The 26,297-nt window shown below is 37.7% G+C and overlaps 2 protein-coding genes across 2 annotated transcripts in view; one reads left to right on the forward strand and one right to left on the reverse strand.

Annotated features, from left to right (window-relative positions):
- The window catches only part of LOC136840329 (uncharacterized), a 98,484-nt gene extending 80,813 nt beyond the window's left edge, over positions 1–17,671 (forward strand). Inside the window, 7 exon segments of the mRNA XM_067107022.1 lie at positions 854–1,182; positions 1,184–1,257; positions 3,719–3,889; positions 5,207–5,359; positions 7,051–7,158; positions 14,936–15,096; positions 16,314–17,671. Coding sequence (XP_066963123.1) covers positions 854–1,182; positions 1,184–1,257; positions 3,719–3,889; positions 5,207–5,359; positions 7,051–7,158; positions 14,936–15,096; positions 16,314–16,477 — 1,160 coding nt within the window. The 3' untranslated portion in view covers positions 16,478–17,671.
- Vps8 (vacuolar protein sorting 8) overlaps positions 8,906–26,297 on the reverse strand; it is a 39,955-nt gene continuing 22,563 nt past the window's right edge. The window contains exons 18-24 of the mRNA XM_067107020.1: positions 23,359–23,472; positions 23,007–23,078; positions 21,374–21,512; positions 18,501–18,635; positions 12,533–12,719; positions 11,092–11,215; positions 8,906–10,110 (exon numbers count right to left, since the gene is read on the reverse strand). Coding sequence (XP_066963121.1) covers positions 9,847–10,110; positions 11,092–11,215; positions 12,533–12,719; positions 18,501–18,635; positions 21,374–21,512; positions 23,007–23,078; positions 23,359–23,472 — 1,035 coding nt within the window. The 3' untranslated portion in view covers positions 8,906–9,846. The remainder of the gene's footprint in view (positions 10,111–11,091; positions 11,216–12,532; positions 12,720–18,500; positions 18,636–21,373; positions 21,513–23,006; positions 23,079–23,358; positions 23,473–26,297) is intronic.

A 26,297-nucleotide genomic window follows, 5' to 3' on the forward strand; every position in this document is an offset into this window, starting at 1 on the left:
GTTTGGTAATTTGAGTAGTCTTCTTTTATCCCCTTTAGAATACATTATGGTTGTCTTGTATAAGTCAGAATTTTATTTTAAAGAAACTAATATATATATATATATATATATATATATATATATATATATATATATATATATATATATATATATATATCCCTTTGCCTTCTCCACCTTGACTGCAACCCACTGCAGTCGACCAACCACTAGGTTCATAATCCACTACTTTAGGTTAACTGAGGCACAGTCGGTTCATCAGAAAATGTGCTCTCTCTCTCTCTCTCTCTCTCTCTCTCTCTCTCTCTCTCTCTCTCTCTCTCTCTCTCTCTCTCTCTGTATATATATTATATATGTATATACAGTATATAGATATTTATATACATGTATGTATATACATATACATATATACATATACATGCATACATATATACATACATACACACATGCGTATCCAAAAATTCTCCCTGGATGAATATTTTATTTTCAGGTTAAAATTACTAAACTTAACAATAGAATATAGAGAAAGACACTCCTTCGAACATCTGTTTCACTCTGAGAGAGCAAAGCTGCACCTCACGGGGTGCACTGTAGGCATTACTTAAGGTTCTCTGCGGCGTCCCTTCCTAAGGCCTCCTAGCTGCGATAATAACCCCTTTCATTCCTTTTACTGTACCTCCTTTCATATTATCTTAACTCCATCTTGCTATCCACCTTCTCCTGCAAATGCAAATGGTTTTCCTCTTGTTACACCTTTCAAACTTAATTACTCTCAATTTCCTTTCCAGGGCTGAATGAACTCATAGGTCCCACCATTTGGCCTTTGGGCTAACCTCTACATTCCACTCCATTCCAGAGATCAAAGCAGCGCCGAGCAGAACCACGAAAGAAAACGACGAATATACTCCGGTCAGTTACTCAGACGACGGCGAGGCGGAAAAATCTACGGAAGTGAAGCCGATGAAACCCGCTGCCGATGACGTCATCAGCAGCAGCAGCTACGGTCTGCGGTCCGACCACGAAGAGGATGAAGGAGAAGAGTATTACGACGAAGAGTACGTCGATAACGGCGAGAACGATGGTGGTGAGGGAAAGGAGAGAGTGATTGACGAAGTGGGGTATCCCAACGACGAATACGGGGACACGGAGGCGGTGGATTTGGGCGGGAGATTCAACGTGACGCCGCCCAGATGCCTCTGTCGTCATCTACAACAGGGTGCCCAAGTGCGCCTCTTCGACCATGCAGACCATTCTCAGGAGGTGAGTCTGGTCCGCTTTTGTTTTTAATAATCGTTTCTTCTCTTTATTTATTTGGTGGACTCTGCTTGGAAAAGGTGAGCAGACACCACGTTCATGCACTGGAAGCCTTGTCCGGAAAAAATAAGAGGGAAAAGAAAAGTTCAAAGGAATTTAATCATTGGCAGGGTGAGCAGACACCGTGTTCAAGTACTGGAAGCCTTTTCCAGAGAAAATAAGAAAAGGAAAGAAACAAGAAAGCTTAAAAGGGAGAAGAACGTGGCTTATCCACGAAGGAATGATTAAAGGGTTGCAAAAACGTCTGATAGTTATAAGGAAAATGCTGCATGCAGTTTAAACGATCCTGGAAAACGCATGTGATAAAATGGATAGAACTGCGTTTTGGAGGGAACCATCATATTGTGTAGAAGGTAATTCCCTTTTTGACTGAAATTTGTAGAAAGGAGATCAAATTATGTGATAGGATATGGAAAGGAGAATGACTGGTTTGGCGCAAAGACTTCAGAGAAAGGTGTTTGAAATTCCTCCATTGCTTTTTAATGTCTTGCTTGGAGAAGCAAATGAAAGAAGTCAGAGAAATGATATTAGATGCAGATGCAAGGCTGTTGCAACAGAAAAGAGGGCATGAATTAAATTATTATTATTATTATTTAGAAGATGAAACCTATTAACATGGGACAAGCCCACCAAAGGGGCCACTGACTTGAAATTCAAGCTTCCAGAGAATATGGTGTTCATTAGGAAAAAGTAGGAGGAAGTAAAGGGAAATACAGGAAGAAGAGATACCTCTTATTAAAAAATAAAAAAATGAATTGATAAATAGATAAAGGTCAAATAAAATGCAAGAAGAATAGCGTTAGGGTAGTAATGCATTGCATTTTCCGCTTGAACTTCTGAAGTTCCAATTGCACGACATCGTCTGGGAGGCTGGACCAACGATGTGAGGAATAAAGGACCTCTAGAACTGAGAAGATCGACAGTGAGGCACGTTTACTGCATATTGAATGTTGAAATTGTACTGCAGATGAAATTGTATTGACGGGGCCTAGTGAGGAGAAGCTGCAGAAGCTAGTGAGAGTGTGAAATATTTTGAGAGATGAGAGTTGAAAATATGAATGAGTGTGGGTATGTGTAGGATGTTAGATGCGTAGGATTGTAATGAAACCCCGGTCTTCAGTGATGCGTGTATTGTAGAGTAATGCTTACTACAAGAGCGCCAGTTACATTCTGTGCACTGACTCGGTTGGAGGGAGACGCCAACCTTCCCTCCGGCGGGAAAAACCGGTCTCGTTCTCTTCTACAGTCTTACAGTGGTTACGAGGATAAATAGTAATCAGGAAAGTGGGCAGTAAGAGTTTATATAAAGGCTGACAGAATGGTGGAAGTGGATAATTCGCCTAAGGTAGAGATTGAAAGTTGATTACTGGAGGGTATCATGTATGTTAAAGTAGAAAGTTTTGAATTATTTGCACAGTATATGGAGAGTTAAAGTAGAATATATAGAATTGAAGACAAAGGCCAAGTACTGGGACCTTTGATGAGGTCATTCAGCGCTAAAATGGAAAGTGAGAGTAAAGACTTGTAAGGTGTAACAGAAGGAAAACCTTTGGCAGTTGCACGATGAATCACTTGGTAGGAGAGGGTTGAGGAAAGTAAGATGGAAGAAAGAGAATATAACAGAGGTACAAGAAAAGGAATGAAAGGTGTTATGGCAGCTAGGGGCCTTAGGAAGGGACGCTGCAAAGAACCTCAAGTAATGCCTACAGTGCACTGCATGAGGTGTACTGACAGCACTGCCTCCCTACAGGGTTATGGGGAGTTAGAAGCACTTCAAGCTTGGGAAACTTGGAGCTGCAGATATGAGATGGTAAGCAGTTTTAACAGAAGTGAAAAGAGGCAAGTTGAAAGGAGTAGAAAGTGGTGGATAGATGTATTTGAAGAGATATGAGAACAGAAAGGCCTTGATACTTAAGGACTTTGATAGTTTGTGGAAGCTAGAGGTAAATATATAAGGGTTTTGATGAGCTGCTGATCAGTTTTGTTTAGGCTTATGAGTTTTCTGCATATGAGGTTGTTCATCCTCATTAAGCGGTTAAAGGCTGATTGGGATATATATATATATATATATATATATATATATATATATATATATATATATATATATATATATATATATATATATATATATATATATATATATATATATATATTTGTGTGTATGTATAACTGAATCACGAAAATATGGAACGTGATGAATATATAAATAAAGACAAAATCACGAAGGAAGAAACACTGGAGTGCTGCGGAGGCCTTTCGACTGCAGCCCTTGGCTTAGCAGTCGAAAGGCCTCGCAGGACTCGAGTGTTCCTCCTTCCTTCGTGGATTTTATCTTTATATATACACTGTATATAGTATACAGGTATATATATAATTTGTAATAATTGAATCACATTTTTCATGACAGGCTTTCAAAGCACCTAAACTTCGAACACGTCTCGTCCCTGATCTACGACCACCATCAGCTGACACGAGATGAGCAAGAAAAATTGGTCGAGAATCTCACGACCTCCCTGACGGCCGCCCCTTCGCATGCCCTTAGCTACGACAGACATCTTTACTATACCAACTTCACGGGGTAAGTTTTTTGCACGTAGCTAAAGAAATATTGTTGAAGTTGCTATTATCTGGAAGAAGAATGCATTCTACAGAATAGAATGCTTATAGTGATAGATAGACAGATAGAATATACAATTTAGACCGAAGGCCGAGCCCTGGGACCTATGAGGTCATTCAGCATTGAAAGGAAAATTGAGAGTAAAAGGTTTGAAAGGTGTAACAGGAGGAAAATCTCAAAGCTGCACCATTCAACAATTGATAGAAGGGGGCGGAAAGTAAGATGGAATGAAGAATATGAACGGAGGTACAGTAAAAGGAATGAAAGGGGTTGCAGCTAGGGGCCTTTGGAAGGGACGCTGCAAAGAACCTAAAGTAATGCCTACAGTGCACCTCACGCAGGGCTTATGGTGATGATAACCTCCATTCTTTGGGATTTGAAATGTCGACCATCAGTGTTGTAGGCTGACACTTAGTCCACTTAACCACAGAGAGAATGAGAAGAGGGGGACCAGGTATGCAACTGCATATGCATGGTGTGACAGCCACCTCCCTAGGACAATTTGGGAGGAGGATTTAAATGTGTCTCACTTACTGCTAGTGGGGTGAGGAGGTGTGTGAAATCACAGTTACGAGATGCGGTGGTGTACATCACCTCGTGCCCACCGGGTTGGAGGGTTGTTAAAAATATTCACTCGCTTGGTAGAGTGGGGATGGGTGGAAATATAGCCTAGGGTTCAATGGTATACCTGCTGTGATGCCATGCATATGCAGTTGTATACCTGTTTCTCTCCTTTCATTCCTTCTGTAGCTGAATGGAATGCTCATGTTTATAAAGATGAAAGCAGATAAAAACACATGAAGTCTGTAGCATACCCACTAGACAAGTGAGAAATCCTGGGATCATTTCTTGGGCTTAGAAGGAACAGCCTGAACAAGTTCGTATAAGCTATTGTGGTCTTTGTGAACCCAGACAGTGAACTGGGTACCAGATGGCCAGTGCAAAGTCAAGAAACATTCTGAGGAATCATCTTAACGTAATTAGAAGGTAATTAATGGTACAGTTTCATTCTAATCCTTCTCAGCCTCTTATAGGTACTGTAAAGTCAAATAGCGAAGTTGAATTTATCATTAATCATCAGAGTTTTTTTTACAAGGGAGCACCTTTTTTGGGTAGCATCGGTGAATATTAATCTATAATAACAGTTCTGTTGCAAGGAATGAGAAAGAGAGAGAGAGGGAGAGGGTGAGAGAATGATCACATTATTTTTTTTGTCTCATTTGAATACTCTGGAAATACTGTTTCAGTCTGTGTGTAAGAGAGCTTTCTTCGTTCCAGATTGGGCATGAATCCTCCCGTTTACATCAACATAGTCAGAGATCCCGTGGAAAGGTTTATATCTTCATTTTATTACCGGCGCAGCGAGGAGAGACTCAATCGCATTCAGATGCACGGACATTCGGTGTCACCTTCCTTGAGTTGGGTGAACAGGTAAGAGCTTTGAAGTTTTTGATTAATCCAACATTGGTATATGAGAGATTTAGGGGCCATGAAAACCACTGTGATCTGAAGAGTCATTCAGCATAACTGTAAAGTAAGATGCTTTTTCATTTGTACCCCTAGCTGCAATCTCTTAGTCATTCCTTTTACTATACCTCCTTTCATATTCCTTCTTCCATCTGACTTTCTGCCCTCTCTATCAGTTATTTCATAGTGCAAGTGCGAGGTTTTCGTCCTGTTACACCTTTCAAACTTTCTTATTGCCAATTTTCCTTTCAACGCTTCATGATCTCATAGGTCCCAGTGCTTGGCCTTTGTCCTAAATTCTATTTCTATTCTCTTTCATTTATAAGTTGATTTCCCCTAAGGGTTGGTTCTATAAAAAGCGAAGCTTCACAGGGAGTTAGTGCTGTCAATGCACCTCAGTAGCTATGCCCTCTTTTCAGCTATTTTGTATCCATTCCCAATTCCTTTCTTCCATTTTGCTGTCCATCCTCTTACTTGTTACTTAGTGCAACCTTGGGGTTTTTCTCTCAGTGCCACCTAAGATCTTTGTACCTCAACATCATTATTTTCTTTATCTCGTTATTATACTGTCCAAACCGTCCAATCCTTGCTTTCACCACATCAAGGGTTGTATGGCTGAAAGTGCCCCATTGCTTGGCTTACAGCCTAAATTTTATAAAACCGTACAGAGAAAACTAAGACTGAATTTGTTCCCTGTCACTCTACACACTCATGCACAAAGCTTGTACAGCATCAGCCACTTTTTAAAACTACACAGAAGGCTCATCAGAGATGCTGTGACCTCTGTAAACGCTACCACTCTTCTCATATGCTTCATAAATAATCACTGTACTATAAATATATCTTGTGTAGCTGATAAAATAAACCATTGCAATGTAAGTTTTGAGTTAAGAGGACATCTTCCCTGTCACTTTTGAGTCTACTTAAACTGAAATTCAGAATGAAAGGTTTTTTTGATGGAAGAAACGAAGGCAAAATTATGGCTGCATGTGTCAGGCACATTCACTGCAAATGAGTGAGAGAGAGAGAGAGAGATTTCCCTATTTTGAAAGGGAATTGTGGTTTTGTCAGTTTATTGAACCTTGAGTTAGTACACGATGCTGTTTGGTTTTTTTTGTATAGAACAGTGAACAGGAATTTGTGAAAGGGATAGGTACATGAGACTATAGTTGTAAAAGTATTTTTGGGGCATTGTAATTCTCCTATGTAAATGGATTTAGTCTGTGATGTAGCAATTAACTTTATAAGTGGTCTTTGAGGGGTTGCTTGTTCATTGACAACTATATTTGTTGTGTCTACAGTATATTATATTAATACTGCAATTCATTGTAACCATTTCTCCTTTCCACCATATCAACAGAACAATAGTGATTTCAATTTATCTTTGTATGGTTGCTGTACTGTGTTCATGACAATTTATCATCCATTTGATGAGTAATTTCTTTCTCTTCATGTTAACAGAACCAGTAACTATTTTGATTTCAGGTTCATATGTTTCTTATTACGTTCACAATTTCTCATCAAGTAAATTGACCATTCTTCTTTTATCTGTTTGAGAACTGTAGTGTCTTTAAATTTGTTTCCAGTTTCTGTGTTACATTCACAAAAATTTATCTTGAAGTTGATCGTCTCTTTTTTTCTCACATTTTTAACAGAACAGTAGAGCAGTGTGTCCTGCTAAACGACCCTGAGTGTTCTTTTGTACCCGGAGAAGAAAAGGAACTGATGCTGAGTTACTTCTGCGGACACCAAAAATTTTGCCGGTATGTTGGTTTAAGACTCGCAGAAGTACGAAGGTAAAACGTGACTGGAAATCTGCATGCTTTACTAACTTTCAAGTAATGTCTCTCCTGATGTTATGAATAAAACATCATCCTACACCTCTTAACCTAATCCTATCTAAGGTTCCAGATTGTACCTAACCTACTGGGGCCCAGTTTTTGCCATCGGCTCTTGAAATGAATACAGAACTCCCAGTTACTTGTACAGTATCATCCTTACTCCTGTTTTTGCACAAGAGCTTTCTGGTGTTATTGGATCAGGGGAAAATCTTTTGATACAGTAGGCACTGTTAGATATTTGAAACCATGTGATTTTAGATTTTAAAATTGGGCTGTGCATTTCAAAAATGATTTGCTTGATTTGTTACTGTTCGTACAAGCTTACGGTTTTCATGTGGTAGTGAGATTTTCCTTTGTACTGTCCTGGCGGAAAATCAGCCTGCTTTTCTTTTTCAGGCAAAATTGCATTTTCCTAAATATCATTTTTCTCACATCTTCTTTGAGGTTATTTCATTTATAGTAGAGATATATAAATTGAGTTGGGGAAAGTGGGCTGTGGTATTTTAATACAAATTATACATGTTTTGCAAATGCAAGCCACTACCCATCTGAGCCTTATACATTGGTCTGATATGGGAGACCTCATACACACCTAGTAACAAGATGATCTTAGTAGTTGAAAGGGTACTCAGCTTCATATTTCTCTATTGCCATTTCAGGTAGTTGCCTTCCTAGTCAGTTCAAGGCTCTAGTTGCAGTGAGCATTTGCTCTTGCACATATTTTCTCATTTCAGTTGAGGTGTTCTTCCTCATTGCACTTTTGCATTGCTTCAGTTTTTTCCCAGTAGCCTTCCTCTGCCTTTTAACCCACTCTGTACAGGTAGTACTGTACATACCTTTCTTTTTTTTGAGTTGTGGTTGGCTTTGCCCTGGTTTGTCATTAGTATTGTGGACATAATCACACATAAATCACTTGAAACTACAACTATTTGGTGTTGAGTTTTGCTGGATTTGAAAACACACTACACAAGCCCAAGATCTCTTCTAAAATCTTTGGTCAAGAGTCATGTTGCACTTGAAGTTAGATTTTTGCCATTGGTGGATTCAGATGTTAATTCTGAAAAAAGCAGATAGCTTTCTTAGGTTGCCAGGTCTGTGTTCGTCATGATACCTTGGTTTTGCCAGATTTGATTCTGTGAAAGATTTAGCAATAACACAAGTGAGTTTACATTTCCAGATTTGACACATCCACCGAGCTTGAATTTTATCTGTATGCTCCAAGTTAGTCAAGGGCCCTAGGGGTAACCCAACATACAGTGTGCACTGTAGATGACTGGAAAGAATTTGCAGTGAGCCCTTTGGCCTATAGCTGCATTAACTTTTGTTTGTACTTCCCTCAAACCCCCTTTGGACCATTCCCACCTATCTGTTGAACTTCTCGAACTTACTCCTACTATTTTCAGTCCCTAGCAGAATTGTGCCAGTTGTCTAATTAAAATCACTTACTTTATAATCAATAATTGTAAAAAGCCTCACTGTCTTAAAGCGCCTTCAAAGCAGTCATAAAATAGAGTATTGATAAACTTTCTTCAGGGAAAGCAGTATTAAGGGGCTTATTTTGTCCTAACATACAAAATTAGCAACAAAAGCACACTTAACTAAGAAATGGGAGAACAAATCATCCATCATTAAACTTTGATGGAAAATATTGGTAAAGAGAAAGAGCCTCATTAAAAACAGTTTTAATTGAAATAATGACTGTACAACAGAGTAACAATAACAAAAGACGTTTACAAATTTATACAATGCGCACACAACTATGATTAATGCTAGGTCTTAGAAATTCTTTGGCTTTATAATCAAAATAGAGATGTCTTTACAATTATGAAAGTGATCTTAAATATATTTTTACAATACAAAATTAGAATATATAACTCGTGTGATATCATGTATCTTGTTTTATATGGAATGACTAGTTTTGTGACCATATATATATATATATATTGTATGAGAGTTTGTGACCAGAGCTTAAGTGTATTCACACTTCTTTGATTAGTAATCTGAATCTTAGATATATCATATCACTGGAAGAGAAAATGAAAGTACCACAGAATAGAGCGTTTGTTTAGTATTTTAAATATTCAGCGGCAAATAAGCCTTACAAGCAAAATGTTTTTTCCTGCTGCACCAATGGATGGCATCTATAAAACAAGTCAAAAGTTAAAAGCTATTATAGTAGTCAGGATTCAAGAAAATTAAAGAAAAAAAGGTAGAACCCTCTAGGAACATCCCGCTGCTCCCAAAAGATTATGTCGGTAAATATTTTGGACTTGTCGATGGTAAAAACAATTGCTTTTTCACGAGGTGGTGTCTGTCAATGTTTTTTGTTGACATGATAAAAAAAAGAGGTGCTTTTTCAAAAGGAGTCTGTAAATGGTGAATGTTGCACAACATATTCTTAAACCACTCATTAAATAACTGCACGCAGCTCATCTCCCAGAAATTTCACAAAGGCGTTAATAAATTACCAAAAGTTCCCCTCAGTGCAATTAACGATGTAATTATGACATTTTGTATTGGCAATCATCACAGACCACAAAACAGTTACGTACTGCAAATGTTTGACATAAGCTGGAGCCAAGGTTTCATTAAAGGCAACTCCTTACTCTTTCACTCTTCAAAACCTTCAAAAGTAATTGTCGGTGGCGCAAGCTTCAGCGCAAAATCTTGAGAGCACCAAATATCTTGGCTGTTGGAAGTAGATCCTGAAGGCCCTTGCCCAAAGGATTTGATGCTAGCACCTATCGATTCACTACCCGATCTCCCTACTCCTTTGGGAGCAGATAATTCTTCTAAAAACTGGAGTCGTGAGCCTCCAGAACTAATGGAGTTTACGCGACGAATACCTTCCAGCTGAGTATCATCTAAACCAACCTGAAACAAAAATATAAGATTAGAAGCTCCTTCAAGCAAGTATGTGATACTTTATGTAAGCACAAGTAAGAATATTATTCTTTATGGAAGCACAAGTATGAAGAAAGTGATACAGTAAGCCCCCCGTATTCGTGGACTCGTGTATTCACAGATTTCTCTGTGGAACGTATCTACCCATTATTCACGGAGAATTCGCCCATTCACAGTATTTTTGACTGAGGAATATTCACCAATTACTGTATTTTCATATTTTCATGACTAAATGCACTTTTTGTGGTAAAACTATTAAAATACTCAGGTATATGCATTTTTTGAGGGTTTTTCTTGTGTTTAAACTACCAAAATAGACAGTTCTAAGTGTTTTTTGAGGTTTTTTTTTAAGTATTTGCGGATTTTAGCTATTTGCTGGGGGGTGCAATACGCATCCCCGCGAATATGGGGGTTTACTGTATACAAACCCTTATGTATATATAACAAAAAGATATGGCCAGGTATAACATCCAACACCTAGACAGGACATTCTGCACCACAGTTCTGCATTTATGAGCAAGAATATGGTTGAATGATATTCCAGGCAAAAAAAAGGCAACAAATGTAAATAGAGAGATCTGTAGGACGAAGGCCTGTGACAGTTTTAAGCTCACCCTAGTGTATATCGACACCACCGTTTATATGGTTGTAACCCCAGCATTCTAGATAGCTTTTCTCTGGTATATGGCAATTCTTAAAGAAATGTGCTAAATGGAACCATTTCACTGGGTGACACAGGTCTTCCCCCAGAAATAGATTTTTCCTTTGTCAAAATCCCTTTTTTGTGCATTTTAAGCATTATATGCCAAAATGAAGTACCTAATTCCTAACTTTGACTCAGAAAGACATTCACTGCCATAATGAGGCTTTCCAAACTCCGCTCCTCAAAAACAGAAACATAGAGGGTACAGTATTGCATATCTGCATCACAAAGTGTTGTTTCATTTTTACCTGTTGAGTGCCAGAGGTCTCGGCTGCTTGCTCCTCTTCTGTCTGCCCGTCTTGACTGCTCCCAGTGCACAACACGCAAGACGAACCTTCACCTCCGCACTGTGCGTGATAGCTATGACCACAGCTGAAACCCAAAAACAATTAGTGGTAATACTGTCAAACTTAACTAGCAACTATACAAACACCTCTATGACATAGTTATAGAAAGGAAAAGGTGATTAGTGTCTGTAATTTGTTTACAGTACTTTCTTACTGGATACTCTTCGCTTTCCACACTGAAATTAGTACTATATTCAAATAGGATTTCTGGACAAGTACTGTATTAAAGTTTCACAGATCGTTGATTGTATATAAAAAGTCTATTCTATTCAGTCTCATACAAAAAAGTACTATACAGAAACTTTACAATCAAAGTCTATTCAGTCTCATATGATAAAGTACTATACAGAAACTTTACAAACGAAGTCTATTCAGTCTCATAAGATAAAGTACCATACAGAAACTTATGTAAAAAGTATTTTCAGTCTCATAAGACAAGAATTTACTCTGGCGAAGTTTTATACCTGTGATACAAGAAACCTGTATAAAGTCTACTTAGTCTCAAAAGAAATTCTGAGTGACAAGTTTTTTCACTTTATATAGAAAGCTGAATAATTCCTGTTCTAACATTTTTTTATTACTATATAATTGTGATCCAGATAAAATTAAGACAGTACAGAAGAAAGATTGATTCCAATATGTCATTAAAAAATATAATGGAGGAACTTTTTTTAAAAAAATGTCTTTGAAAATTTCAGCCGATGTAATCACCTAGGGCAAAAGTATTCTCCACCCTCTTAAAGGTTAAGAACTCCAAGTATATCCACAATGCTCACACCTATATAATCATACATCTATGAGTATAGACATGGAATAAAACATGAAGTCAGTGGATATTGCATAAAGCATAAACTTGTAGGTTTGTATACTTTATGAGGTGGGAGGAAGTCCTTATTGATACTATTGCATACCTATTCACTTTTCCCTAATAGGGGGTAGTACCATCAGTGCACCTCGCGCGATGCACTGTATGCATTAATCACGGTTCTTCGCGTCCCTTCTTAAGGCCCCTTGCTGCAACCCCTTTCATTCCCTTTACTATACCTCCATTCATATTCTCCTCCTTCCATCTTACTTTCCGCCATCTCGTAACAATTGTTTCACAGTGCAACAATGAGGTTTTCCTCCTATTACACCTCACAAAAACCTTTCTACTCTGTTTTGCTTTCAGTGCTGACAGACCTCATGGGTCCCAGAGCTTGGCCTTTGGCCTAAATTCTAAATTCTATTCTACTTAGTTTTCAAATACTGAGTCCTTTGCATCTTGTAACAAGACCTATAAGGGCATTCATTTCAGTCATTTTCAGAGTGACGACAAAATAAATACCAAAAGTGAACTTACAAGTGGGCAACTGCTTTGCTTGCAGGGTGATACACGCTATGGCATATGGCACAAGTTGTACTGTATATGACGAGGGGAGAAGCAGCCTGACTGTGTTTTATTGTCAGATATCTCAGCTGGTCCTCCGCAATCATATTCACAACCCCTGAGTAAAGTGTTTCTTCGTAAACATACCTCTCCACCATACCTGAAACAAAGGAGAGATAAGAATGTAATAGTAATAAAAATGATCAGGGAATTCATTCATAAAAGGGAAAAACAAATTGTTCATGGACCAATACAAACTACAACAGCTGCATTTCTGTAATTAATATACGCTGTAACGTTAACGTCTTCAGGAACAGGTGTAGGTTAGTCCTTTCAGTTAAGTATCCTGCATATGCAGAAATCATTTCAGAATCCACATTTTATTATGAAAATGAAGTTTCTTTATTGGTATGTAGTTTTTGAAAATTATTCCATAATAACGGTAAAAACAGACAATAATTAATACAGTAATAACACTTACAGTATTTGTATTGTTATACAATTACTGTGAACAGAGAGTGATTTTATCCTGCCATCTTTAAAAGGTTATACACATCCACTTACATAACAAAAGGGATTTTCCCCAAAGCTGGGTGCAATCATGAAAAACCACGAAAACAAGGCTCAAAGTTAGGCTGAGGTCTTAAAAACAAACTGGGTACCATTGCCAAACTGATTTATTTTTCTCTCTGATTTCTTCATCACTAATCTTACTAAATTCAGTTAGATAATACATCATTCTCATAATCCCATTTCTCATAATCACCTGCAAAGCTCACTATGACTCATTATGTGCAGTGTACAAAAATAAAATATCCACACGAGTGAAAAAAATCAACAATAATTCACGCTAATACACTGTACTCATTCTATGAATGATGTGTGAGAATCAATTTCAAAATAATAAAACAGTAGACTGGTGCTGCAAAAAAGACTTTGGGTACACTGCAATCCCCTTCTCCAAAGTTGCTGATTGGCTGGCTATTTGATTGTGGGAGATGCTACATGGGGAAGTGAGGTATGCCGGATGTCTCAGCACACACTATAAGCATATCCCAGTATTCAACCAAGTCAGGGAGTTACGCCATAAATAGAATACAGCATATAATGTCTGAGAAACTTCGCCAGATAGCTGACTGGTACCTTCATGATATTTCAGAAATGTCTTGGAAGCAGTTAACAGACGATCGATGACAAGTGGCTCATTTTAGAGCTACAGTAATCCTACTCTATTTTTATTTTAACAGAGGCCTAAAGAACCGACAATATTGCCTTATCTAAGCTAAGGAAGAAAAGATAAGATTGCCCTAGCCCCAAAAGAAAGTGATGTGCTTTCTTGTTACCGGATGGTAGAATATAAGCAGGGGAAAGTCACTGATAAGTCAAGATTTAGACTAACCATTACTGCTCTGATGAATATAAAAAATACCACTATCCATGTCAAATTCTCAATTAACCAGGAACCAGCCATACTTAAGGCTCTTGAAGATGCAAATCTCTGATACATTTATACAATAAACAATTTCACATAGTTGAACATCATTAACTTTTAAATTTATCTACACTGCCTTGTTTCTGACACAGTGTGCAAGAATACTTTTAGGACAATTTAAAGTACGTCAGTCTGATATCCTAACCATCGCATCAGATATACTAACAATCTGTAATGCCATGTAACTAAACTAATCTTACTTCATTCCAGGTCTTGAATATTTCATCATTAATACATTAATATCAATAAGTTCTTGCCTGATACCACTTAGAGTCAACTGGATACTGTAACAAAATGTAATGTTGAGAAAGTCAACTCTGGCAAAACATTATATTCCCAGAAAGAGCTGAAGATTATATATGCAAACTTTTTGAAATGTAAAGTTTTCTCTTTGTTATATTTTAATTGGAATAAAACCATTGGAATAAAACCATTTACACCAAAGGTAAAGGACTGGGACCTTGGAGGTCATTCAGCACTGAAAAAAATAGGGAACGATTGTTGGGAGAGGGTGGAAAATAAGATGGAAGAAAGAGAATATGAATGGAGTTCTAGTAAAATGAATGAAAGAGGCTGCAGCTAGGGGCTGAAGGGACACTGCAAAGAACCTTGAGTAATGCCTAAAGTGCACCACATGAGGTGCACTGACAGCACCACTCGACTTTGTTATATCATTCTTATCTGTTATTCTTACCAGCAAAAGGAATTACAAAAGCCACTTTTACCAGTATGACATTCCAAGAAGTTAATTACTTCACTCCCATAAAAACTTGCAAATGGAAACCATGAACGTCAACAACACAAGACATCTACTTTAATACGCTACAGTACATAATTATCTATTACATATACTGTAAGGAAGTTTCTTTTTTCTCTTTTTGCAGTATCATTGGTAACCGTGATTCTGTGCAGATGGCTAAGCATATCGTGTCTAAAGAGTACAGCGTCGTTGGCCTGGTCGAGCACATGGATCTCTCGCTCTTACTCTTGGAGACGCTCGTGCCTCGATTTATGGAGGGAGCGACGGAAATCTACGGAAACATTAGTAAGTGTGACAGCCTGCTGTTGCGATTTTTCTTTTACCCAAGCACTGGACCTTCACTTGATAAGTGATAAATTAGTGATGATACTGTTTATGACTGAGCTGTTTAAAAATGAGTGATGAGGTGAAGAACAACAGTACAATAAAGCAGTCGATATGGAGGTAACGGGACAAAAATCAGTAGTAAGACCCTGAAAATCACTGAAAAAAGGGAGAGAGGTCCTATGCCAAATAGGAATTCAGGCAGGTATAAAAGACTGTTCACAATGAAAATAACATACGGTACTTTAACCCCAAAAGGGGAAAATCTGACAAAAACATCATTGATGATGATTCGGCAGTCGGTACACTTCTTTTGTCTGTCAATAATTTATGTGAGGTGGAGACCTTATGACAGCATGCAATACTGTGCTGTAGATTCTTGATTACTTTTGTTTTCAGTAGCAAGTATCCATACAATTAGTAATGAAGATGATACAGTATTCAGAAAATAATCATAAAATCATCAAAAACTTTTTAAAAAATCATCTTCTCCCTTTATGGGATTAGATGTGAAATAAGTTCTCTCCTGTCTCATATATGTTCTGCCTGAACCCCATTTAGGTCCAATATTCCATGATTTCCTGGGCATTACTGTAGGTCTTTGTCCTGCTGCAGGCAGTCCCTGCTTACTGGCGACATCAGTTAACACTGTTTCGGTGTTACACCGCTTGGCTAACAATGTCGTTAACCAGATTTTCGGTGCCAAAAAGCGATTTTCGGTGCCCGTAAGCGGTCTATTGACGCCAATAACCGGTTAACAGTGCCGTTCAGCAGTTTATCAGGACTTACGGTGTCGTAAAAGCTATTTATTACCATAATTATTGTAATGTTCTGGTTAACGACTGATTTCGGTTATCATTGCGCGGCCGGGAACGGAACCCCTGCTGTCAACCGGGGACTGCCTATCTTCCATATCTGCTGCTATTCTGACCAAGTGTTTCTCATCCATCCTCCTCGTGTGTCCAAAACATCTCAATCTTTGAGAGCTCAGTCTTTTTCCATGCTCTAAAATACCACATCTCTCCACAAATACCTTCGTTGTCATACCATTTTTCCCCCCTTAACTCAAGCCTTGAATCTGAACAATCTCATTTTTAGAATCTCCTCCAATTTCCTTAAAATAACATCATATAATCTGCTCTCTTTTCTAATGCAGTTTTACCTATTGTTTTTTACAGGACAAAAAGAGCACATGGTTGTGAATATCAATCACAAGAAGCCAAAGGTTTCACTGGCAGTAAGAGAGGAGCTCTTAAGACGGATGTCCGACGACGTAGACTTCTATTACTTCTTAGAACAAAGGTTGTTTGAGCAAAGGAAAAATTTCCTTTCAAAAAGGTGAAACCTCGGAAAAAAATCAAATGAATGCAGTAGCGCCTGATATATGACTGTAAAAATATTTCTGCAATGTACAAGTACTTCGTATGCAACTGCCTTTACCATATCTTCAGGAGATCCACACTAACAAGACTTATCGGGTAATACCTACAAGTGCAATAACAGAACATTATGTGGATTTCAAAGTGTATGTAACCATTAACCAGCTCTCTTTACACGACAACAGCAAGTAACGTATGGGAGGAATACTGCACAGATTACCATCGTGGGAAGAGCCAACAGCATAACTTTCATGAAATATAATTGTCTTTGATGAATATTGTTATAGAAGGACAAGTAGAATAAGTTCCAGTCTGTCCGTTAAGGACCTAATGAAAACATTTAAGAGTAAACAGAAGCAAAACTGTCCCATGCAGAGTTAAAAGTTATGAATATTGTTATAGAAGGACACGTAAAGTAAGTTCCAGTCTGTCCGTTAAGGACTTACGAATGAAAACATTTAAGAGTAAACAGAAGCAAAACTGTCCTGTACCGAGGAAAACGTTATGTACAGAGTCGTGAAGGGAGGGGAGTCTACGCTATTCATATTGAATAATTGTCATTTTAACCATTGCCTTCATGAAGCTTTAACATTACTTGAAGTAAGCGATCTTACAGGTCCACTACAAACATGAACAGCACAACGTCATTACAGTACTCTTATCAATTACTGCATAGTGCACAAACATTATGATATTCCACACTTGGGGTGACATTTTAGAAACTAAACTCCACATTACTTCAATAACTGGCCCTTTCTCAAAAATTTGATATTCAATAAATACTGGTGTATCATCAATTTTAGGCGTAAAATGTAGACGACAGATATTTTCACTTCAGATATTCCCTTTTGGAATGTCCGACAATATCTGTCCATTCTACTCTTTCGTCTACGTTTTATGCCCACAATTGGTCTAGGTCCTCAACTACACCCATTTCTCTTTACTGAGTACTGCACAAACATGGTGTCACATAGCGTCGTAATTCCGGGAAGATTTTAGGAATGCAACAAATACCAGTACATACACAGAAAAATAAGCCAATTCCTATACTCGACACCTTTAGTCATTCAGCTGTGATTGCTTAATTACTGTACTGCTAATTAAGCTTTTTTTATATACATCCCTATTTCATATTGAAATAAATTTTACTAAATAAACATTTTTTTTTTTCCTCTAAATATCTATTCGTGTGGTAATTATTATTCTAAAATGTTTAATTTGTGGAAACAGGAAAAAGTTTGTTTACAACCTGGATGGAAAGCACAAGGCAGGTAGGTAATTTTGATAAATTTTCAGGAAAAGACCACAACATCTGATACTTCACTGATACTTCACAGAAAGTGGCAGTGTTCTTCTTTCACAAAACAAATCTGGACCAAAGCAGATACAAGAGGTCATCTTCCATAAAGCTCAAGTTTTCAACACACAAAATGATCCAGGAAAGCAGGAATAACAAAAGGAAAATGTTTTTCCTCGTCTATGTTTGTAAGATCTCATTTGAAATGAAAGTCTTTACCAAACTAGCAGCTACAATAGTATGCCACTCAGCAAACTTTGCTGATTGGTCATCTATAACATCCATTATGCACATATTGCAGAAATTTTATCACTCAGATTACTCGGTGATAGATTCAGTTACAGGAACACCTGAACAAATCTAATTTAACTGCTTACTTAATCTCAGTGACATCCCCAAGCTAGTGGAAGGTGTAAGACATAAAAACAAAAATATCTACATGTAAGTGCTTAAAAAGCATATAAAGAATACATGTACAGTATAATCATGAGTATTATTAAAATCTATAAAAAAAGTAAAATTAATTTTTATATTCAGTAAATATAAACTTCTTACTGTATTCAAGCACACAGGCCTGAAATACATAAGGTAAAAGGTTTCCACAATGTACGGACATCAAAATTTAAAATGGCGATGAGGTGCCTTAAACGAACCTCTATATTACATGTACACAGACTTCAAGTACTTACCTTTGAGCAAGTGCTTAATCTGAGCAAAGTTTCCACCGCAGTACCCTGGGTCATGCATCACACGTTCCAGAATTGCTGGCAGCGCAATGTGAGTCATCATGCTGTTCACGACATGCCCCACCATCCCTCGCATTTCTGGAAGTGTTCCAAAATGAGAATGCATGATGCGTACTGAAACTGAAATTAAAATACTGCTGCAACTACTAATAACAACACTTAACTTACTCAGACCCATTAGTCACAATTTGACTCTCCTATGGGTGGACATTTTTTTTTCCTGAAGACGAAAACTAAAGACAAATCAGGTGGAGAGGCCAAAGAGAATGGATGAAGACAGAGATCGAGAAAATGGAGGTCACAAGGATATTGCAAAGCATGCACCATATAAGATAAACTGTAGGCAATACTGTACTACTATGGTATACAGATAAGATGTCTAAACATCCTTACAAATATTATAGGTTTTTCATTTGCGATAAATAATTTTAAAAAATACCTTTCAACACTAGATATAATGTTCAAGATTGGCAGCTTGGGAAGAAAGGTTTGAAAAGTGGAGTTGTCATACATGAAATAAACTACATTTGCACTGACATTAGTCATCGAAACCTTAGAATGAAGCGCTTCTGCACTCAGCAATTTATCCTCAAAGCAAAGTGATTACAAGGTAGAGCAAAATGTGGCTGGGAAAATCTTGCAATCTCCAAACTTTCATATTTCCAAGTACTGCTTGTCTTTGTTAAATATTCCTAGTTTTTCATTTTTGTAAAATGCAGATTTTGCTTTGAAATTTTAAACCAGGATAAATTTTCCAGAACCAATACTGAAGTTCACTGTTACTACCATCCCCAAAATTAATAGGATGGTAGCATCCAGAATGTGTTCTGTATATTCCACTATGGGCAATACTAGTAATTCTTTAAAATGTTCCTTCACACCAATTGTATTTATTTTCATGCATTTTCTGTGGTTTCTTCCCTCCCAGCTGTCCAACTTCTTTGTCTTGTTCCAATTATTCCTGCTCATTTTAAAATTTCATGAGAGCCTCTACGAGTAAAAAAACCTGACTGAGTGGCCTGGTTTAACTAGTTCATATACCAGCTTCATGTAATTTGGGGAATAACTTCCTCAGATGAGTTTGTTTTATTGTCCTAAATGACTTTTGTCTGCATCAAAAGCTTAAGCTGTATACTTGGCTGATCCATTTTAATACAGTGTGCAATTTATTCATTATGGAATGTAGATTATTACAATTTGTCAATGTATTTTCCCATGTCTACTATAAAGCTACGCTTCACCGACAAATCCTTTTATGGGCCGCCCTAGGGCTTACACTAAGATACACATGCTCCGAGCACCTTTAGAGTTGTCAGTCGATTAAAATCAAACTAGAGACCAGGAACAGAACTTGACAAAGAACTGTTACCTCACTTGACCATGTCAATTGTTTGAGTTTTACAGGTAAGGAGGCATGTCATCCAGTCTCAGAAAAAAACATCTCCAATTAACACACAGCTTGATATTCACAAGGCAACTGAAAAATGAAATGGAACTGGGTACAAAACCTTTAGCTAATTAGTTCACAGCAACCATACAAGAGTGAGTTATGAAGTCAGACCTAGTTAGCAGCCTTTGTAGGGCTCCTACTCATAATAGAAATGTGTTAGGAGTCTGGGGGCAAAATAGAGTACTGTAATTTGACTAGACCACTGAGCATCAATTCTAGCTTTTCATAAAATCTATACTTTATAGAGGAAACATGGCCAGTAAAGAGAGTGCAAGAAAAGAAACTGGATGTGGAAGAGATGAAACTACTTAGAAGGATGCATAGAGTGACAAAAATGGACAAAATCAAGAATGGAAGAATAAGAGGAACTACTAAAGTCACAGAACTCTCAAAGAAGGCCCAGGAAAGAAGACTGATGTGGTATGGCCATGTGATGAGAAAGGATGAGTCATATGTGGGGAGGAGAGTGATGCAGATGGAGGTGGCAGGTGAGAAAGCGAGAGGAAGACCGAAGAGGCGAAGGTGGATGGACGTAGTTAAAGAAGATCTGAGAGACAAACAATTGTCAGAGGACGATGTGTTTGACCGAGCCAAGTGGAGGAAAGCCGTCAGAAAAGATGCAGAGAAAGAAGAAGAGGGAATAAAACTAATGGAGGAAAAAAAATCTTGAACAGCCGCTTGTAAAGAAAGCAAAGGCAATCCTGAAGTCAAAAGGATTCTGTTAACGGTCCAACCCACACAGAATTTGTCTGTGAATATAAATAAATTTCTAACATCAATCAGCTGTTTTTCAAAATTATATAAGTTCACCCTGCTTCATATTGATGATTAAGATGAAAAATACATTATGATGATACTGCACTTGCATGCCAGGAGCAAGGAGTAATGTTTGTAAGTATTTTAAAATTGTCCGGTCAGCCTCCCTGAAAACAAAATTGTACTAGCCCAAGCCTTGCCAGAGGAGTGCAAATCAGAGCAAGGCAAAATTAATGAAGATGGACAATTATGGTCAAAGGGGAACTCCACTGCAGAGAACCGGTCAGCAATCCTTACACTGCGCTTTGCAAGGCACACAACAAGTAATGCTTGAATACTGGGTTTCAGCAATACAGTACTAAGGGTTCCTTGGAGGGCCCCTACAGACTCTTTGTCTCTCACTTTGCATGTATTCTTTTTCCTCTTTTCCTACTTACCACTCCAATTTCACCAAATTTTTCAAGCTATAATTTCCACTGCATTTACGAACAAACGAGTCAATAAAATTTCACCAAGCAGTTTCGTTAAACTAGCATGTAACGACAGAAAGAAAATTTGTCAGCGCAAGGAGAAATTTAGAGAACACTGTATTCAAAATCTGAAGCCTTACCATGGGCTAGGGTCTGATGGTGTGCTATTTTCGGCTGTGTGGACAACAAAACGTCAAGAAGCGGAAACCACAACTCACGACGATTTGCTTCCTCCAGTTGACTCGACCCAAGCTGACAGACACGAACTAACTTCACAACCTTCAAAATGCAAGAATGTAGGTCAGTCAAAAATTAAGTGCTCTTATTGCTAGTAAAATAAGAATATTATTACCAACAAATTGACAGTTCATAGCATATAAGAAAAGTATACTGTAGTATCCACAATAAAACCTAACGGCAGTCTTTCATTTCAATTAATGTGGTATCTCAGTACACCTCAAATGGTGCACTGTATGCATTACTAAAGGGTGTTTGAAGCACCCCTTCGGCCCTTAGCTACATCCACACTCTAGCCTTTTACTTTACCTCCACTCCCAAGTCCTTTCTTCAATCTTGCTGTCCAACAACTCTAACTTATTTTGCAGCACAAATGCAGGATTTTCTCTCGGTTCCACCCTTGGATCCTTGTCTTTCATTTCCTTTACTTCTGGATCTCTTCCTTTTATCTTGCTGTCCAGCCACTCCAACTCCCTCTTTTCACCATCCTAAGTGCTGAATGACCAGACATCCCCCAGTGCTTGGCTTGACGGCCTAAATTTTACAAACCTAATCGAATCAATTCAGTATAGCACTGTATTTCACTTAGTGGCGACCATGATCTCACAACTGCTTAAAACTTGGGCAATGAGTAAGTTTGTTTTTTACTAAGTTTTAACTGATACCTTACACCTTCCTTATTATATTAGCTGAATAATAAACTTAGTGTTTAAGGTTTGCACTTATTCCTACTACCTGGTCCCCAAGTCCAGGGGTACAGGTAATAATGAATTACTTGACTCCTTTTATTTTCTTTGGATTTTTCACATTTGTAGATTGTGTTCAGTGAAGGGACTACTGCATTTCTTTTTTTTTACTTACCTTTACATTTAACTACAGACACCACCCTAATTGCAAACGCGTTATGTTCCGGACGGCCGTTTGTATGTTGATTTGTTCATAAGTGGGTTACTGTAGTCTTCATGTCCATTCAAGTACAGCATGATATAAAATCAATACAGTATTGTACACACAGTACTCTGTACACACAATACACTGTACTGTTTGTACAGAATAGGCGCACAAAACAAAATTTTAACTTAAGGTGGCAAAGGGGGTTGTTCTGAACACCATTTTAACCTGAGATCCCGTTTGTTTGTATCCCTGAATGTTTGTAAGTTGAATGTTCGTCAGTAGGGTGGTGTCTGTGCATTTAACAAACAAAGCGTACTTTTGCCAATTGAAAAATCATAGATAATGCTTCTGGTTTTCTTCTTAGAAACCAAATATACAGTCCTTGTTATTAAACTTGTTACAGAAATTTTTCAGCAAAAAAGTAGCTTGTAACTTACAAGGGGGTGCTTCAGACAAAAACAAGACAACAGTCTGTGCGCTATTCATTCCATAAATATTATTTCAAGGCTGACTGTCCCGGTAAAAACTTGCTAGGTCACAAAACGGATGGAGAATCATCCTTCAGATGTATCATTTTGCTGGGGATACTGCAACAAATGCAACAATGATTACAATACACAACACTGTAAATGATAACCTTACCTGTGCTTGAACATGGCCAAGCGGCACAGTTGAACTTGATCCTGAAGAATCTTTCTCAACAGCAGCTAAGAACTGAAACACAGAGATTACAGTACTTAAAACACAGGTCAAAGATTTCATGTTACTCATGTTACTCATGTTACTCACATTTTCATTCAGACACTAACCTCTGGGCTTGGTTTTTTGGTTTAACTACTGTAGATTTAAAACAGCTGATATTAACTGCATGAGTAAGAAACATTTAAAAACTCAAACTCCACCAACATTGTTTTAACAAAGACAATTAAGCTAGACACCATACCATAATTAAGAAGACTAAAAAGCTGATATGTCCTCAACATATGTTACTTACATCTTCAACCCTAGATTTTAAAATAGATAACAGGATTTCAAAGGCTCCCTTTATGTCTCCAGCTTTCTCCAAAAGGTAGGCAGTGGATTCCGGCTGGTTATGACGTCTGCATATCTGCAAGAAAGATTTTCATTCATTCTAATTATTCCAGAAAAGGATTCTATGGAATTCTTAGTATTTCTTTTCTGGTGTTTCCTGAAACCTTTGTGACATTTTTAAAAGCCTTTAGAGGTCTGAAAGGTTTAACAGGAGGAAAACCTCACAGTTGAACTATGAATCAATTGTTAGGAGGGGGTTGAGGGAAGTAAGGTGGGAGAAAGAGAGCATGAACAGAGGTACAGTAAAAGGAATGAAAGGGGTTGCAGCTAGGGGCCAAAAGGACACTGCAAAGAATCTAAAGTAATGCCTACAGTGTACAACACGCAGTGCACTGAAGGTGCTACTCCCCTTAAGAGGCAGCCGACCTTGAGAACCTGTTAACCCTTAAACGCCGAGCCTCTGTTTACAAAAGTGTCTGCCGTATGCCGGTGGCGTTCAGGAGTTAGCGCCGAAGCGGATAAAAAGTTTTTTTCAAAAAATCACAGCACGCTTAGTTTTTAAGATTAAGAGTTCATTTTTGGCTCCTTTTTTTGTCATTGCCTGAAGTTTAGTATGCAACCATCAGAAATGAAAAAAATATCATTATCATATATAAATACTGAAATATATGACAGCACAAAAAAAATTTCATATATAATTGTATACAAATCGCGCTGTGAGCAAAACGGTTAAAGCTAATGAGTTTTTTTTTTCTTTGTATTTTACCCTAAATTGCAATGATTCTGGTATATAAAAAATTGTAAAACGATCAAAGCAACACAGAGAAAGTATTATCACAAAATGATGCATGAATTCGTAACGCGTGGACATAAAAAGTTTTTTTCAAAAATTCACCATAAATCGAAATATTGCGCTAGAGACTTCCCCTTTGTTGCAAAATGAAGGTAATTGATTGAATATTATTAGACTGTAAGTGTTTTAACTTACAATTGCAGTTTTCGACCATTTCGGTTGAGTTAAAGCTGACCGAAGGTCAAATTTTTTTATTTATCGTGACTTATATGAAAATATTTCAAAACTGATAAAAGCTACAACCATGAGTTATTTTTTGTTGTATTCTACATGAAATTGCACACATTTCCATATATAAAACTTTATGTAACGACAAATATAAAACGGTGCAAACATTACGACAAAGTGACGAAAGAATTTCTGAAATTTTCGGCCGAGTTACCACCCAGACGTAAGGAACAAGTTTTTTCAAAAATTCACCATAAATCAAAATATTGTGCTAGAGACTTCCAATTTGTTGCAAAATGAAGGTAAATGATTGAATATTACTAAAATGTAAGAGTTTTAGCTTACAATTGCATTTTTTGACCATTTCGGTCAAGTCAAAGTTGACCGAAGGTTGAAATTTTTTGTAGTCGACGTACGGTACGTCCACTCGGCACCCGACAGACAATTTTAGTCGACGTACAATACGTCCAGTCGGCGTTTAAGGGTTAACTGGCTGGCACAGGTCTCACTCAATCCAGGTATTCATTTGAAATTATCAAGGGTCATTGCTGATATCCACAAATGATATCTAAAGCTGGAGATATATACTTGGCAAGGAAAACTTCTAATGAAAAATAAATACTCCTGACCATCACACAGGACACTTTCCTGCTGACCACATGCATTAGAAAAACCAACCCAACCAAATATTTTTCCTGATAATAGTCCTATTAATCAGGAACATGGTCAGCAAACAAAATGCTACATAACACCATGTCCTCAGCCTCAATTGGGACATGGACCGGATCAGGGAATGGTGCAGTCAGTGGGGTACGAGGCTGAACTCCAGTAAAACGAAAATACTACTGATTAGCAGATCTTGTACATATTTCCCACCCCATCCTCCCCTTCAGGTGGATGAAACTTTGCTGAATGAATCTGAAGCTTTAACTACTCTACGTGTAATTTTTGACTCACTTCTAACTTTTGAGAAGCATCTAATGTAAGTTTCAGCAAATGTTCATAAGGCCTTATATATTTACAAGTGATAAATCAACGCAACCTGTTTTAGGTCATATGTACTTCCTTTACTAAAATACTGTTCTCCAGTGTGGAGGTCTGCTTCTGCCAGAGGTTTATCTCTGTTAGATAGAGTGGTTCATAGTGGTAGGTTTTTGTTCCCTAATAGTAGCAGTTATGACTTCGACCATCGACGCGTGGTCTCTTGTTTGTCACTTTTTCATAAGGTTTATTTCAACAGAGACCTTTCACATTCACAAATGATCCCTGATTCCCTTTATCTGCCAAGAGCAACCAGATTTGCTGAACAGCAGCACAAATATGCAGTAAACGTGCCTCACAGTCGAACTTCTCAGTTCCAGAGGTCCTTCGTTCCTCACACTGTTGGACGGTGGAACAGCCTCCCAGAGGAAGTCGTGCAATTGGAACGTCAGAAGTTTAAGTGAAGGTGCAATACGTTAGTACCCAGATACTATTCTCCTTGCCTTTTAATTCATTTTCATCCATTTGTTATTTTGTTAATTTATTTTTTTTTTTTTAATAAGTGGGGTCTCTTCTTTCTGTATTTCTCTTTACCTGGTCTTATTTCTTCCTAATGAACGCCATGTTCTTTGGAAGCTTGAATTTCAAGTTAATGACGCCTTTGGTGGGCTTGCTCCTTATGAATAGGTTTCATCTTCTGAATAATAATAATAATAATAATAATAAAATAATAATAATAATACTACAGTGAACCCCCCGTATTCACGGGGGATGCGTACCGCACAACCCCCGCGAATACAGCTATTCGCAATAACAAATAAAAAAGTGCACCGCATAACAGCTGAAACCCCCGCGAATAGCTGAAATCTGCAGATACTTAAAACCCCTCTAAAAACACT

This window comes from Macrobrachium rosenbergii, chromosome 7 (assembly GCF_040412425.1).
Source record: "Macrobrachium rosenbergii isolate ZJJX-2024 chromosome 7, ASM4041242v1, whole genome shotgun sequence".
NCBI classification, from domain to species: Eukaryota; Metazoa; Arthropoda; class Malacostraca; order Decapoda; family Palaemonidae; genus Macrobrachium; species Macrobrachium rosenbergii.